Genomic DNA, 15596 nt, shown 5'->3' on the forward strand with positions numbered 1-15596 from the left:
AGAAGTGAAATCTAAATGGGTGCCAAGTTCAATGGTCCGTCCTGAAATTTATTTATAATAACATAGGGACATTTATTTATAAGAACATATTACTTAGGATAATAGGTATATTGTAGTCTGAGGTCTGACTTGGCGAGTTCTCATATACTAATTATTATGTTCGATGGCTAGTTTCTGCCAGCAAGCCCAATTTTGGAATAATAAAATAAGAAGTAACAAGTTTAGAACTTGCGAGGGCCATAATATAATTTGTCGTCTTACGTAATGCTACCTTATGTAGGTACACCCTTGGTACACCAATAAAAGCGCATCTCTCAGTGCAACAAGAGTATCAAGGCATTATTTAATTGAAGCATTAATTATACGAGTCACTGCTTAAGGAATTTACTAAATAAATCGAACTTGGATTGCCGATTGGAGCGAACCGATTTCCTAAATGGCGCCGAGTTCGGTCGGCAGTCCAGCACAGGGAGATTGACTCATTTGCACTGCATTACATTACCAACCGACACGGACAGCCACTCTCATCTCGCGGTAATGAACAGATTGTTGCCCATAGGACTTTACCGTTATCCAGTCCAGTACACAGTATAGGTACCTACGTATACCTACCTTTATACAGTTATAACACTCGTGGTCCGATAGGTACCATCTAACTCGGTAACTCCTACATATAAATTATCACTATTACAAGTATGAATAAAGATACAAACAAATTATCTGTACTAAAACTTGCTAAAACTCACTATCACATCTGATAATAAAGGGCGAGGTCGAAGAATTGTCAATCTATTTGAATAATAATATAATAGGTCAGCTATAGAAATAAAATACCCATTTAACGCATGAGTTAGTGAATTGCCCACTTACCTTTAGAGATTAAAATGTACTCAAATGTAGTTCAAAGACTTTTCCCCGCCGAAACTCCTCACGCCATTTTGATTCTTATTGGCTTGTACAGTCCTAAAACCGTTAACCAAGCATTGGATAAGTGTAGGTTAGCAGGTACTTAACGACCTTTAGGTATGATCTCATACGGCTACTAGAGTTCATTGACCAATGATGAATGACTGAACCTATGCCTATGGGGCAAATACTTAGGTGCTGCTTCCGCAGTATCGAAGAAAGTTATATAAAACCAAAAATGAATAGGTACTTAATATCAAAATTATATAGTAAATTTAGAATTAAAATTGACTTTAATTTAAAAATAATAACCTAATGCCTGAAACCCATTTACTGAATAGGGACTAAGTATTGAAGAGTATGCTATTACATTTACATGTATATGGGTACCGTAACGTATACTTATATTAAGTTCTACATCATAATTATGTACTGGCAAAAGTAAAAATAATATGTACATGTATATGAAACCGTCCAATGCATATTTCTTCCATTAGTACATACATAATTACTTTACTTATTAGATTAGAGAAGTATAAGACAAGACAAGACAAGACATATAACGCCATCTGTGTCCACATTAGTGATATACGAAGAACGGTTGCCTGCTATCTACAGTTTGTATAGAGGGCGCTAGGTATACGCGCAATGCACGGATGTGCAAATTTGCGATGAACTGAGAGAATGTCAAGGCCAATGCTAATAAAATGATAACCGCGGAATCACAGTGATATACAATCAAATTTTTGGTTTAACCGCAGGGATATTAATTCTAAAGTTTATTTTTATATCTAGTTCCTTTTTAAAACGTAAATTTCTTACTTCATTCTCAATGTTGTTGATCGCTTTATAACCTCAATTCTGTATCTATGGACGTGGGAATTTCCAAAATATAAACTTATAGATACATTTTAATGTATTTTCACAGTTCTTAATTAATAATTGATGAATTCTGAGTGATCATTTCATAACACTTTCAGGATAAATGCAAAATAGACGTTCGTAAACATGAAAAATTGACTGAGAATTTAAATTTAGCGCTAAACTTGTAAGGCATGAAGTTCGCATTGCGAAATACGAATACTGGCCGATTGATGTGAAAGATATTCCGAAGGCCGTGAACATTGCGGAAATCGAGATGTGTGTGTGGTCAAAAAGACAGTGCAAGGTAGGGGTCGGGTGGCGTTTGTGATGGCAAAAATTTTGCAAATGGTGAGTTAGAAATTATTGACTTATTGTGCGTTCCGGAATCAATTTCGGTTTGTGATTGTGAATTAGTTTGGTGTTAGAAAAAAAAAATATAGTGCTGATTTATAGTTTTTACCCAGATTCTAAGATAGGGATCGGCAAATGGCGCTACGATTTGCCAAAGTTGACACAACTACGCGTTTAGAAATCCCGTACGTCCTCAGGTCACCTAGTTTTAGAGTCGCGGGAAGGTCTCTGAAAAGAAACAAATAGTGGTGCATCTTCGAATTCCTGAAATCACGCGTTTGGTGTTAGCAACTGGGACATCCAGCTTGGCGATTATAACGGTGTCAGCATGTTGCGATTTTTTTGGCCAGCGGTACTACTTTTTAAACTCGTTTATAGAAGCGGCTAGAGGCTTCCGCGTCCCGTAGGGTCGCTGGCCCCGCCGTCTGCCTTCTGGAGTTAAATTACATAATGTATGGTTCTTGTTTGGAGCGTGCAACAAGTAGACATGTGTCGGCGGCTAACTGTCAATGTGGTGTACAGTAAGCCCGCGGCCCCCATTAATTCGAGCCGCTGATGTCACTTATCTCTGCGCTCTCCTATCTAGGCCCTATGGCCGCCAATTTTTTACACATACCTAGTATCTTAATGTAAATTTGATAACCGACGCACGTCTCTAATTACCGGCTGTATAAATAATGTAATGCAAATTTAGGGTTTATGTGAGTGAATAACTTTATGTATATATAATATTTTATGCTCATAAAATATTTGCAATGAACTGAACTTGTATTTTAAATTAAATACTTTGCCCTGGAGTGTGTAGAATGAGTGGAATGATGCTAACTGTTATTTTCAGCACGGTCACTGACACTAGCAGAAATGGACCAGCAGTTCTGCTTGCGCTGGAACAACCACCCAAACAACCTGACTGATGTGCTCGCCAGCCTGCTGCAGAGAGAAGCCCTCTGTGATGTCACACTTGCCTGCGATGGAGAAACAGTTAAGGTAACCAATAGTTATCTAACTACAATATTTTTTAATAATGTTTAAATATTATAACAGGCTTATTAACTACTATAAGTTGACATTATATGGAGTGCACAAAAAATTTAACAGTAATTTGCCACTTATTTCAGGTTTATTTACAAAACAAACTGAACTCATCAATTGACACCAATTGAGTTGCTACTTGAAATCAAATAGATTGTTTGGTTTTACAGCTATTAAAACCCTGAATTTTAGGTCAGAATACTTAAATAGATATAACAAAGTAACTGTATTGTTTATAATATCTAAATTATAGTACATTTGGCTACAAAGATCTATTGTAAAAAATTCACATCCGTGTATGTTTGGTAACAGTTTTATTCAAAATTTTTCATTATTTTCAAATTGCATAATCTGACTAAAGCCCAATCTTCAGTTATAAAAAATATTTTGTTATATTTGAGTAGTACCAAATCATAATATTGACATGTTAGTGTTGTGGCAATTGTTTACCATTGCATCTACTGAGTGTAAACAGTAGTATTACATGCTTGTGTAATGCTTTGTTATAATTTGATACTCTTAACAATTTGGTTGTGAAAATTATGCAACATGCTATTAACTGAAACAATGAATATTTAACGTAGATAGATAGGTCATTGTTACTTACCTATTAAAATAATTGTACAGTCAATATTAATTGCATGAAACATGACAAAAGTATCTGCCACCCTATCTAACTTTTCTAAATATAGATAGTTTTGTACAATTTACTCTATATCTACATAATTATGTTTGGAGACAAAATGAATTTTAGTTAAACTGCTGTTTCATCCCCAACTTTTAATGCTCACTGTTATAGATCTACATAACATCAATTTAGTATTTTTGTCCTTTTCTACTGGAACTCAAAGCATCGGCTTAGCGGTCAGCGCTAAGCCGATGATCCTAGGTTCAAATCTCAATAAGGGCATTTCTCCGAGTGATCAAGCGCTGGTATTTGTTGCTCACTAATGGTCACATTATATTGTTGTCAGAGTGCCCCAACACAAGCCTTCTTAAGCTTACCATGGGGCTCTGTCGATATGTGTAATAACGTCCTATAAATTTTATAACTGCTGAATGTTACAAACCACATAGTTACACAGTAATTTTTTATAGATTTGGCCTTTATTGGTGTGGTGTATAAATTTAATCAGGTAAATTAAATGGCTGTAATTTGTAGGTAATATGTTGAATTATGGGAAAAAGGGCTTAAAACTCTTACATAACAACAGCATACTTAGGGACCGGCCACACTTAAGAGACGCATGTCCTGAGGTGCGAAACGAACGACCGCGCCACGCCGCCTGAATGTAATTCAAAAAACGTCTCCTCAGTACATTTTGTATAGGAAGGACGTAAGACGCGCCCCAGGTGGCGTGGCGGCGGCTTGGCGCGCGTCTTACGTCCTTCCTATACAAAATGTACTGAGGAGACGTTTTTTTTTTTGAATTACATTCAGATGGCGTGGCGGAGACGTCCGTTGCGCGCCCCGAGACTTGCGACAGTTGCGACGCTTAAGTGGGAACGCTACCTTAAAGGGGTTAAGCAAATTTAATTTTAGGTATTGTTAATATTATGAGCATCACACCTAGTTTGAGGTTTGCCATTATTATCCCTTGGTTTTTATACATGTCCAAATAAAGCGTGTCGTTAAGAACGGGCAATAGTGCGGAAGACGCCTACCGTTGAATTTTCCCGCCATCATCGGTAGTCACATGATTTACAGCAGCCAATCAGTATTAAGCAGTGCATCAGTTTACCGTAGGCTACGGTGTAGGGCATGTCCAGCGACGCGGAGTTTGTTAATATGAAAATTAATATTTATTATATGAACCTGTAATTTTTTGTAAGCAAAAGTGTAAATAAGGTTCATATCAAAAACATTAAACACCTTTCAAAACTAGTTCGAATTTTTTTCTTACCAAATTTTGTAAGATAAACCTCTTGATTGTGAAATTTCAAAAGCCAGTAGGTAACTAGCATAACACTTAGATTTCTTGGCTTCAAAACGGCATAGTTTCTACAATATATATATACTAGGCAACGAAGAAAACGGTATATCCTTTGTTGAACACAGTTTTAGGGTCCCCCCACATCTAGCGTCTCGCGAGCGTCGCGTCGCGCCAACTGTATGGAAAAAGACGCCGCGTCGACGCGACGTCGACGCGGCGTCAGGCTTTGCCCATACAGTTGGCCCGACGCGACGCTCGCGAGACGCTAGATGTGGGGGGACCCTTAGCTACAGTATCCCAGGTTGATAAACAATTTTGTAACGCATATCTAACACATACTAATAAGTCTCCTTATTATTAATACCATATAAATGCCTCCATAACTTTGGGGAAGTGACGTAACATCACGTCGTATGACGTTTTTATTATTTATTATATATATGAGAAAAGGAACATGCAAAATAGGTACGTAAATATTACTGCATATTACCTACAGAAATACGCAGGCTGTCAAGGTCGCATTCAAATTTAAAGGTATCGCGTCAAATCACTGTTGTGGCTTACAACCTTTATAACCAGTATCAAAACGGTAAATTAACATATCGTCTGTACCTTAGTCGTTATATTTTATAGTTTTCGCAAACTTTTTTAAGAGTTTTAAAATATATATTCAACTAACAGTTTCGATGCCATTAAAATGCATTATTTTTAGGTCAAAAGCGAATAGATAACAGTCTGCAGAAGCCATCCATTTTAACTTTCTAATTTAGTCTTCATAAAAGTTACCAGACAAGTTTCTAGGGTTTAGACTTAGACCAGTGAAACTTTAGGTAGAAATACTAAATATTAGGCAGTTTACATTTAAAGCATTCTTTTATACGAAATATTGTTCTTTACGACTAGAAACCTAGTTCATTGTAGACAAACTACTACCTAATTAAAATAAGAATAGCTATGCCAAAATGGTAATATTCGCTTTTCAATGCAGGATTGCGAAGACCTTCACATAGCCTGTGGCTTGCCTTTTGTGTGTGTTTCCTTCTAGTGCACACATGCTGTGCCTAAAATTCGGCAATGTGCGCGGTGATGATGACATTTTTTTGTATTGTTTTAGGCACATCAGACGATACTCTCTGCGTGTTCGCCGTATTTTGAGACTATATTCCTACAGAACACGCATCCACATCCGATAATATTTCTCAAAGATGTGCGGTATTCCGAGATGAAATCATTACTCGACTTCATGTATAAGGTAATTAATTATAGTTATTATTCTCAATTTCTCATGAATGCATATAATAGTAACTTAAAATGAAGACTATTTTAATGACTAACTAAATTTGTGTTTCAGGGAGAAGTAAACGTAGGGCAAAATATGCTACCGATGTTCCTAAAAACAGCTGAAAGCTTACAAGTCAGAGGTCTGACAGAAAACAATACATTAAATCCTAAGGTAATTAAAAGTACTTATCTGATTGATATAAATTTGATTAAATATATATTGTTATTTACATTTTGTTTACTTTCCGAAGTTGATTTAACCTCCATGATGCCTCACTCATATTCAAATATTTCAATCTTAGGTCATGCTTGATGTGAATACTCCATACGCAACTGACATCTATGTAAGGCTAGCAGTTATAAATGAAATGTATGAGTACATACCACATGGAAAGTATTAGTACATGTTGTATGTTGTGTTGCGGTTTGCAGAGCGAAGGGCGGTCGACGCCGCTGGTGAGCGCCGAGAACCTGTCGTCGCGCGGCGAGTTCGCGACGCCGCCCGCCGCGCACGCGCCCGCGCCCTCCACGCCGCTGCCGCCCGCGCCGCCGCTCGCCGCGCACGCGCCGCCCGAGAAACGCCGCCGGAAGAACTCCAACATAAACAGAGACGAAGTCGATCTATCCTATAGACATTATGAGGTACTCTATTCCTAGTCAGGAATACTATTCGCATAGTTAGGACCTTTGCATACCAAATGCACTTTTTTCTGCAGTTGATAGCAATAATTGGCCTCTAATGTGTATTGAAGCAGTTTTTGCTAACCCATTTTAGTATTTTTAGGCGAAAATGTAACAACGGTTTCTCCGTTTTCTCATCAGTCCTGTCAGTTCTTTTTACTGGTGATCTATATTCAGCCCCAGTTGTGTATGGTGTCTTGTTTTAGTATATTATATAACGGTAACGTTATGAAGGCTATAAAAGTTGAGTACCGCGGTTAGGCCACGATGGCTTGCCGAGTGGCCTAAGTAAGGTACGAGACTTTTATAGCCTTCATAATGTTACGATTGTATACTATACTTTTTCTACGACAGCCAAATACATACCTATTCGAGAATAATAAAATGGGTTGCTTACCTACTTCATATAATGAAAGGGAATATTTGTGTGGATCTTAACTATTATATTCTGTCCACAATGTTTATGGCGAGAACTTGTTGCACAATTCTTCAAAATATGCCAACAACAGAGAAAGTTGAAACATATTTTTGCAATTTCCATTGCAAAACAATCATAATTCATAATATTTTTGGTACGCTTTATCGACTTTTCAGGTAACAAATTGTCAGTCTCTTTGAGCGCCATAGCCTTGATTTCTTCGGAAGTATATTGTTCACCAGAATCACTCACAATTACTTAAGTTTTTGCACAATAACGTCGAATTAAAACAAACTACACAACACCGAAATAGTTAAAATACTTCCGTCAAAAGTTTACAAATGTCAAACATACCATAGACAAGAGAAATAGAAAATAAGCCGGTTTTCAATTACGAAAAATGTGGTTGCGTTCAAGAATATTTAAATGTGGAATGGAACATTATTGGATAAACTTATGATTTTAACCTTTGTTTTGCAATATCTAATATGTAAAACGCATTTCAGTTTATTTTTTCATCTTGATTTAAATTATGAACCTAAATATTTTATTATTTATTAAAAGTTACTTATTACTGCAAATGAAAACATACCTGATAAATGGAAGTTGTGCTTTTAAAAAAAATTAACAGAACTCCTATATTCATATGAATACTGCTCAGCAGTTATCATATGAACCTATAGACAAATAGACTTTCTTATCGTTACTCAAATGAACTTAATTTGGATACCGCTGACAATAATCTAATTGACAGATTTAAGTGCTGGAGTAGAAAAAAGATATTTTGTTCACTGTGCATATTGCGTCGCGCTATTTTTCTATGCGGGACGTTGAACAAAGGTCTAAGTAAAAACGACTTAATTAATAACGCGTTTAACTGTTAAAATTATGAATTCGCTTTTATTTTATTAGCGAATTCTGCTTATTCCATCACTATTTGAAACGGCCTCTGGCCTCGACATTGTGCAAATGAAAAGGGCCTTCGTATTACACAGAGCCACCTGAAGGGGTCGAAAGGCGGGTCGACGGGGTCGGGGTCGGAGCCGTCCACGCCGCCGCCCGCGCACACGCCGGCGCGCGCGCTGCGCTCGCCCGCGCCCGCGCCGCTCGTCAAGCAGGAGCCCGACTCGCCCTACCCGCACGTCCGCGACATGCCGCCGCCGCACTACGACCAGACACATCTGCCGGTAACTATCGATACTACCATTCGACTCTTTGTCGATTTACTTAATAAATAAATAAATAAATATTGTGGACACCTTACACAGGTCAACTTAACCCCAAACTAAGCATAGCTTGTACTATGAGTGCTAAGCGACGATATACATACTTATATACTTGTTACTGACTCTGTAACTGTGTCTCTTTTGTTTCCTTTATGTACAATAAAGCTTATACATACATACATACATACATATATACATAGAAAACATCCATGACAGGAACAAATATCTGTGCTCATCACACTAATAAATGCCCTTACCGGGATTCGAACCCATTATTTCGGCTCTTTAGGTAGATCCAAGTCGCCCGACCAGCAATTGACGGCGGCTTAAAGGCTCCGTGCATGCCAATATACACAAGATGTGCGGATATTATCTGCCGACCGACGGATATTGGATACCGTTGGGCTGCTGTAAAACGAATGTGTGTGCCTTGACCGATTTACCATTGAATTCGACGAATCTACCCTAAAAATGCACCTGTAAAGTTTTTGTTCAATTGTAGGCTTACGAAAATTCTGCTTTTAGGCTATTTCGGCAATACTCGTTGTATTTTATTTAACATGTGACCTTGGTAATTTAAATACTAACACACTAGAGCAACCTTTTTTACTTAAAATTTCAAGGTTCCTATTTAAAATAACTCATTAATTCACCTAAACGCAGTAGTCGATCTTGAAAATTGATTTACTCGTCTTAATGTTTCTCGCGTACGACCACTGTTACTAGGAAGATCTTTTTCTTCTGCTTTCATAATGAATCTCGTAACTCGGTCGTACTATGACGTTTGAACGTTATTATAATATTCCACGTTCGTCAACAGAAAGGAAGGGATCAGCCTCATTTTCGAAAATCACAATTGGCATTCGATCACAAAATTAGTTAGAGTAAGGGCAATCCTTTCCTTGTCTGTCGGCAGAGGCCGGAGGGGCACTGGAGCTCGGACAGGCCCGCTCCCGCCGCCGTGGACCTCCGCGCGGCCCGCGCCGCCGCCGCCGCGCCTCCGCCCGCGCACATACCGCTCTCCGCGCCCGCGCCCGCCCGCAAGGCCGGACGGTTCCGCTCCAACTGGCTCGCGCTCTACCCCTGGCTTCAATATGACGAAATGCAGAACATCATGTACTGCAACGTCTGTCGGAAATGGGCACACGAGCTTACCGTCACTAGGACTTCTTTCATCGAAGGAAACGCGAACTTCAGATTGGAAATAGTGAACCATCACGACAAGTGCAAAGCGCACAAATTTTGTCAAGAACGTGAACATACGGAGAATCTGCCGCGCAGGAACGACGCCGTCAGTTAGTGCATATCTAGGTTTATATAACCGGTGACCGTGAGAAATATATTAGGCACTATAATTAGAACATTTAGAACGCTGTGATGTTTCTGCCTTGATGTGAACAATATCGACTTTACTTTGGAAAGTGCCATTTGCAACAAACCGAAAGAATTTAAGTTATTAATAATCGAAGAATTTTATGTTATATAAAAAAATTAATTATGATCTCAACATTTGTTTTTTGTCGTAAATAAAAAATAAGTGGTTTATTATGAAATAGGTGGGTATTTGATTCATAACCGTACAAAGCGGTGAATGTTTCACGTTTCTACATGGCGGCGCGTTTTATTCCAGGGCATGGGCGTGCCGCCGGAGATGGCGGCCATGCTGTCGCAGCAGCACCCGCTCAACAACGAGGCGGGCGACGGCGAGCCGCTGCTGCCGCCGCACCCCGACCAGACCGACACCATCGACGGTGAGTCCCGCCGCCACTGCTAACTATGCGACCTACTGATACTATCACAGCCATAAAACAGTGTCGAGTTCTCGACCAATATTCATTTTATACTTTCCTTTTTCATTCTAAATCAGAACGCGCATAGTTTGTGGTCGTCATTTCATGGTTGTTCAAAACGAAATTGTAGTCATAATTTTCATCTCAACATCAAAATAACTAACTTAGACCAGTTTTATGGACTGAAAATAAAGGCTACGATTTCAATGCTTGCTGACAACATTAACGCTTCCACTTTCCAGGGATAGTCAAAAATATCTAGGTGTCCAAATATTAGCTCTCGAAAAAAAATCCACTCAGTGATCACATTTTAAGGATATATATTATAATGATGTGAAGTCAACAGCCTAGATATTATTGAATATACACTGGTGATGCATGTTACCAACCCTCGCATGCTTCACATAAACGCTTATCAATTCACTTTTATTTGCACCAACCATATAGTAGCTTTTGGGTATCTTTTCTTTATTTATTTTAAAATTTTCTAATACTATGATGAAGAAATCGGTGTGGTATATATTTCTAATGGTGATTTGACGCCCCTGCTGTGGGCTTAGGGACCTGTTCTTGCAATAAACCTTAGAAATAAATTATGGGTTATTACCGTTAAGTATAGGCCTTGAATTATCAACCTTACAAACCGCGGTGTGCATAAACAATGACAGGTCAAAATTGCATGGTCAGAAAACGAAAAATGCAAAGGTTGTGTATTGTACAATGTGTGGTAAATGCATATTTGACGTAGAACAATTTGAAACGAGTTCGGTGTGATGTGAAATCTAGCATGCACAACTGACTGATACAGTGAAGATATGCCGTAATCTTACAGGTGACAACCACGGCGTTGACGAAAATAGTGTGCCTCCAGAGTCTCACCGAAATGTCGATTATATAGATATGTCTATCAAATCAGCACTCAATTACAGACCATACTCTGTTCCTGTGCCGTGTTCTGTGTGTGGTAAACTCGTTACGAATATAAAGAAACATATGAAGTCGCATAATCCCGCGCAGCACAAGTGTCCGTTGTGCCCCATAGTACTGACGCGTGCCGATAATCTTAAAAGGCATCTGCGCATGAAACACTGCTCGGTATTAGGAACTAATAATTGGGCCAATATGCAAGCCAAATGTGAACTTCCCTAGAAACCAACTCAAAGTTTTTGATATACATATTAAAACGAGTATTAAAATAACTGATTTGTTTAGTGGTGTATGAATATGGTTAGGCTGTGACTTTATGTGAAGAACGTTTGCGTGTAGGTTTTATTTATTACTCGGAATTTATAGCGTCTGATAGCTTTATATTGAACCTAGATCTGTTAAAATCTCAACTAAAATTTCCGGGTTCATCTAAAGTGCATTTAATCATTGGTTCTAACAATTTGTAATTTAGTCCTAAGGTGTGGTGTTTTACTTGGATTCTTCTAATAATAAATAATATAAAAGCGAAAATCCGGCTTAGACTTAATTAAATTGTGAAAATATATTCTGTATAATAAAATAACATTGTGTGATCCAACGCTTAGAGGGACTCAATGAAGTCCGATTTTCGCTTTGCAAAATACCTACTGATTTGCTATTCACATGACTTATAACTAATGATAGAATACTTCCGTGTTATCGAAATGTTTTCGACTGATCACTTGTATTAATTATGTCTAGTGTCTATAATAGATATTGCCTATGTACATAATAATAATAATACGTACCAGCGTATGCTGCCATTTAAAGATCCTGTAAAAATTAAATATTATGATCTCTTGTTGTTCCTCATAAAGAAACCTTCTGACCTAACTCAACTCACTGGTCAGTTGGCGACGACGAAGACTGATTTTATTATGTAAAGATGGAACATACCTCTTAATTTTAATTTATTTCGCTTTTATACAAATGAATTGACTCCAAATGACTTAGTTTATTGTAAGTCTGTCGTTACCATGTATGTTTGTTGCAAATATATTCCTTTATTTATACCATTTCTTTTCTTTTCACTCCATGCTTATTCTCTATCCATTCTTGCTAACCAATCTTCCTTTCGGTCTGGAATTTTCTGCGGAAAATTGGGCTCTCGCCAGCGATTAACATCTCATGCAACTGAATATAACACTAACAAACACCGTTTCTTCAGTATCATTGATTCATTTATGCATGAATCTCCATTGGGTAATACGATTAATTTATTAAAAAATATCTAAATGACTTGACACTTTGATTTCAATAACTCTTTTTAGTATTTTGTATCCGTTATTAATGCTTTTTAAATAGTAATAGGAAAAGCATAGTACAGCGTTAACAGTCAATAACCAAGCTTGAATAGTGCTAAACTATTGTAATATTGTTTCAGTCGACCCTTGTTTGCGTTGTTTTAAAGTTGCTATTTTACTGTTATATCTGAAGTATCTCTGAAATTCATTCGCATTACACGCCGAATGCTGCAGCACCAACAGAGTATTGTTAGATTCCGTTCGTAATGCGAGACGAGCAGCATTCGCAACTGTTAGATATCGGCGACGACGTCGAACAGTTCAGACGGGCAGTTGGCACTGTGGCATGTCGCGGTGTGGTGCGAAGGACTCGGGGAGAGGCGATCCCGGGAGTGACGGCTCGCTGGTTGCAGGCTCGAAGGGCTGGCACATGCGGCTGACGTTCGAGCGCGTGGCGGGCGCGCTCAACCTGCACCGCTGCAAGCTGTGCGGCAAGGTGGTGACGCACATCCGCAACCACTACCACGTGCACTTCCCGGGCCGCTTCGAGTGTCCGCTGTGCCGCGCCACGTACACGCGCTCGGACAACCTGCGCACGCACTGCAAGTTCAAGCACCCGGCGTACAACCCCGACACGCGCAAGTTCGAGCCGCCGGCGCCGCCGCTGCCGCCCGGGCTGCCGGCGCCGCAGCCGCCGCTGTTCGCGAACCACCTGGACGCGGGCTTCGACTGATTGTCCATGTACTGGCTCGGCCTCGACGCTCTGTGAGCGCGACTCCGCCGCCAGTCCAGACTTTACCGTTGTTGATGTGTCAAAATTTTAACGGACCGTCTCGAGTCGAAACTATTTCCTATTTAGGATTAAGCTGAAGTGCTATTACTTAAGCGGGCCTTAATGTTGAGTTCTTATTGTAAGCTCGTTCGTGGCGAGCGATTCGTTTAGTATTGTCTCGGTTGTGCATTTGACTTGCCCCAGTGTGACCTTACGCGTTCCGCGTGAGGAGCGTACCTATCGGTCTATATAACTGAGAGTGGATCACTCGAAGTGTAGGTATAAGTAGGTAAGCTAATATTTCTATACCAATTGCTATACGGGAACGGGCAAAAGCAATAATAATATGATGTTAATTTTATTACCATATTATTTTTTATATTGTATCGATAGGAATCTTAAGCTATTATATCGGGTAGCGGTGCGACCGCGAGTGATGCTGGCCGTGGGCCGTAACGGGCCCTCTCGGGCCGCTCTTCCTGTTATATTTATTCGTTAGATGGGGCTCTCAGCCCCGTAGCTAATTGTATTTGTGTTATACATCCTACGCGCGGAGTGAACGACAACTAAACGGGATGCGAGGACTGGCAAGAGATTGTGATCCGTCGTTGGTCAACGACATATAAATAATGACTGAATCTCAGTGTAGATGCATTTGTAACTCTATGAGGCCTTTGCAAGATGGATATTATTAAGGATTTGTGATGTATTAACGGATAGCGCCTAAGGAAACATACGAAAAGATTTTTATACTAGACTATAGTTGATCTATTTACGGAGATTGTTTTTTATACTTAGAAATATCGTATTGTCTGATTTAATATACTTTTATATTTACATTTATATACCATATATATATTTTATTTTGATTTATTGGTGTTGTTTGTTTTTATTGATTGAAAATGTAACAAGATGGATTTCGTTTATATTGAGTTGACGGTTAGACGTAGTGTAATGAATTGATGATGTTAACGTATTGATTATTTTATCGTCGGTAGGAGTTACAGTTTAGTTGATGTAACGGGCGGGCCGCGGCCCGCTCACGTGTGATCGCCTGATCGGTGCTTGGGGTCAAAGACCTCTTTCAATTACTTTAAGATAGGAACGTTTCGAGGTTGCGCATTTAGTAACTAATATTGGCATTCTACGATTGGGACTAACCTAGCATGTATGTATGTATTTTCAATTAAGATTTAAGATTGTTACATTTTTAGCTAAACACTTAGAGTGGTACGGTAACTGAAATGTGATAAAAAGGAATGGTGCTAGAACCAAGAGTGTTAACACGCTACGATTCGACTCCTATTATAGAACCTATGATTAACGTTTTAATGATTAGTTATTTTGCATTAACGTAACGTAAGGCATCTAGCATCCGGTAGAGGTCGCATCCGTCAGGAGCGGGCAGGCGCGCGCGCCGGCCCTAGAGATTACAGTATCACTCGTCATTTTCACCTAAGTTTTCAGATATCTTAAAATTTACTAATATAAAATTAGAAAGATAAGACACCGGTTTTAAAAATTCAGATATAAGTGTGATCAAAATTTGAGACGGTGTATGTAAAATCCGCATCCAAATGCAATCCGTGATCGTATCCCATAACTATGAGGTGGCGACGCTGTTAAGTAGCTGTGAACATGCAATTTCACTTGTGCAATTTTTTAAAATAGTCATAATTCATAGCTAGATATACAATTGTCTATTGAATATAAGGGGCCCACTTGAATTATAAGTACTAAGCTCCCCATCTTCCATGATGACATTACTCATAGTAAGTTAATCACCAAATATTTCTTCCTCAAAGATTTATTTCTCATTTTAAGAGTTTGTTGTTTAAAGTTTATTATATTTTACTTCTCATTATATTTTATATCGTGGGCGCTTATTATTTGATAGCATTTCATACTCAGTGCAATATTACTAGTTATTTAATTACGTAACCAAACTAATGGATATTTTAAAATGTAATTAATGTCTTCGAAAGAGAGTTACTACCTATTTGTATATTTACATAAGTGAACTCCTAATTTCTATTTCTACCTGACGAAACAGTTTGGGTTACGGTGATGTACAGGTTTTATAGCTGGTAATATTAAGGATTAGCTTGTTTACCTCTGCCAATCGTAATAG

General features: G+C 38.7%; 1 protein-coding gene across 6 annotated transcripts; it reads left to right on the forward strand.

Annotated features, from left to right (window-relative positions):
* The first annotated feature begins 1995 nt into the window (after nucleotides 1–1995).
* On the forward strand, nucleotides 1996–13565 carry LOC125236339 (protein tramtrack, beta isoform-like). Of its 6 annotated transcripts, none has more exons than XM_048143106.1 (8): nucleotides 1996–2118; nucleotides 2960–3108; nucleotides 6202–6339; nucleotides 6439–6540; nucleotides 6801–7010; nucleotides 8463–8654; nucleotides 10324–10444; nucleotides 13107–13565. In XM_048143106.1, exons 2-8 carry the CDS (start codon nucleotides 2983–2985, stop codon nucleotides 13424–13426), a joined length of 1209 nt encoding a protein of 402 aa, XP_047999063.1. In that variant the 5' UTR covers nucleotides 1996–2118; nucleotides 2960–2982; the 3' UTR covers nucleotides 13427–13565. The 6 variants fall into 6 exon arrangements, with proteins under 6 accessions (XP_047999063.1, XP_047999095.1, XP_047999090.1 ...); XM_048143138.1 differs by having other exon boundaries at nucleotides 8475–8654; XM_048143133.1 differs by lacking the exon at nucleotides 13107–13565 and adding an exon at nucleotides 11316–12462.
* The last annotated feature ends 2031 nt before the right edge of the window (nucleotides 13566–15596 follow it).

Source organism: Leguminivora glycinivorella, chromosome 2, assembly GCF_023078275.1.
Source record: "Leguminivora glycinivorella isolate SPB_JAAS2020 chromosome 2, LegGlyc_1.1, whole genome shotgun sequence".
NCBI classification, from domain to species: Eukaryota; Metazoa; Arthropoda; class Insecta; order Lepidoptera; family Tortricidae; genus Leguminivora; species Leguminivora glycinivorella.

What these genes read in the sequence shown, in the direction of transcription:
- LOC125236339 (XM_048143106.1), top strand. Translation starts at nt 2,983, where the DNA reads ATGGACCAGCAGTTCTGCTTGCGCTGGAACAACCACCCAAACAACCTG. An exon ending in GCGATGGAGAAACAGTTAAG is followed by an intron (nt 3,109 to 6,201) that starts GTAACCAATAGT and finishes GTATTGTTTTAG; the next exon opens with GCACATCAGACGATACTCTC. An exon ending in TATCCTATAGACATTATGAG is followed by an intron (nt 7,011 to 8,462) that starts GTACTCTATTCC and finishes CGTATTACACAG; the next exon opens with AGCCACCTGAAGGGGTCGAA.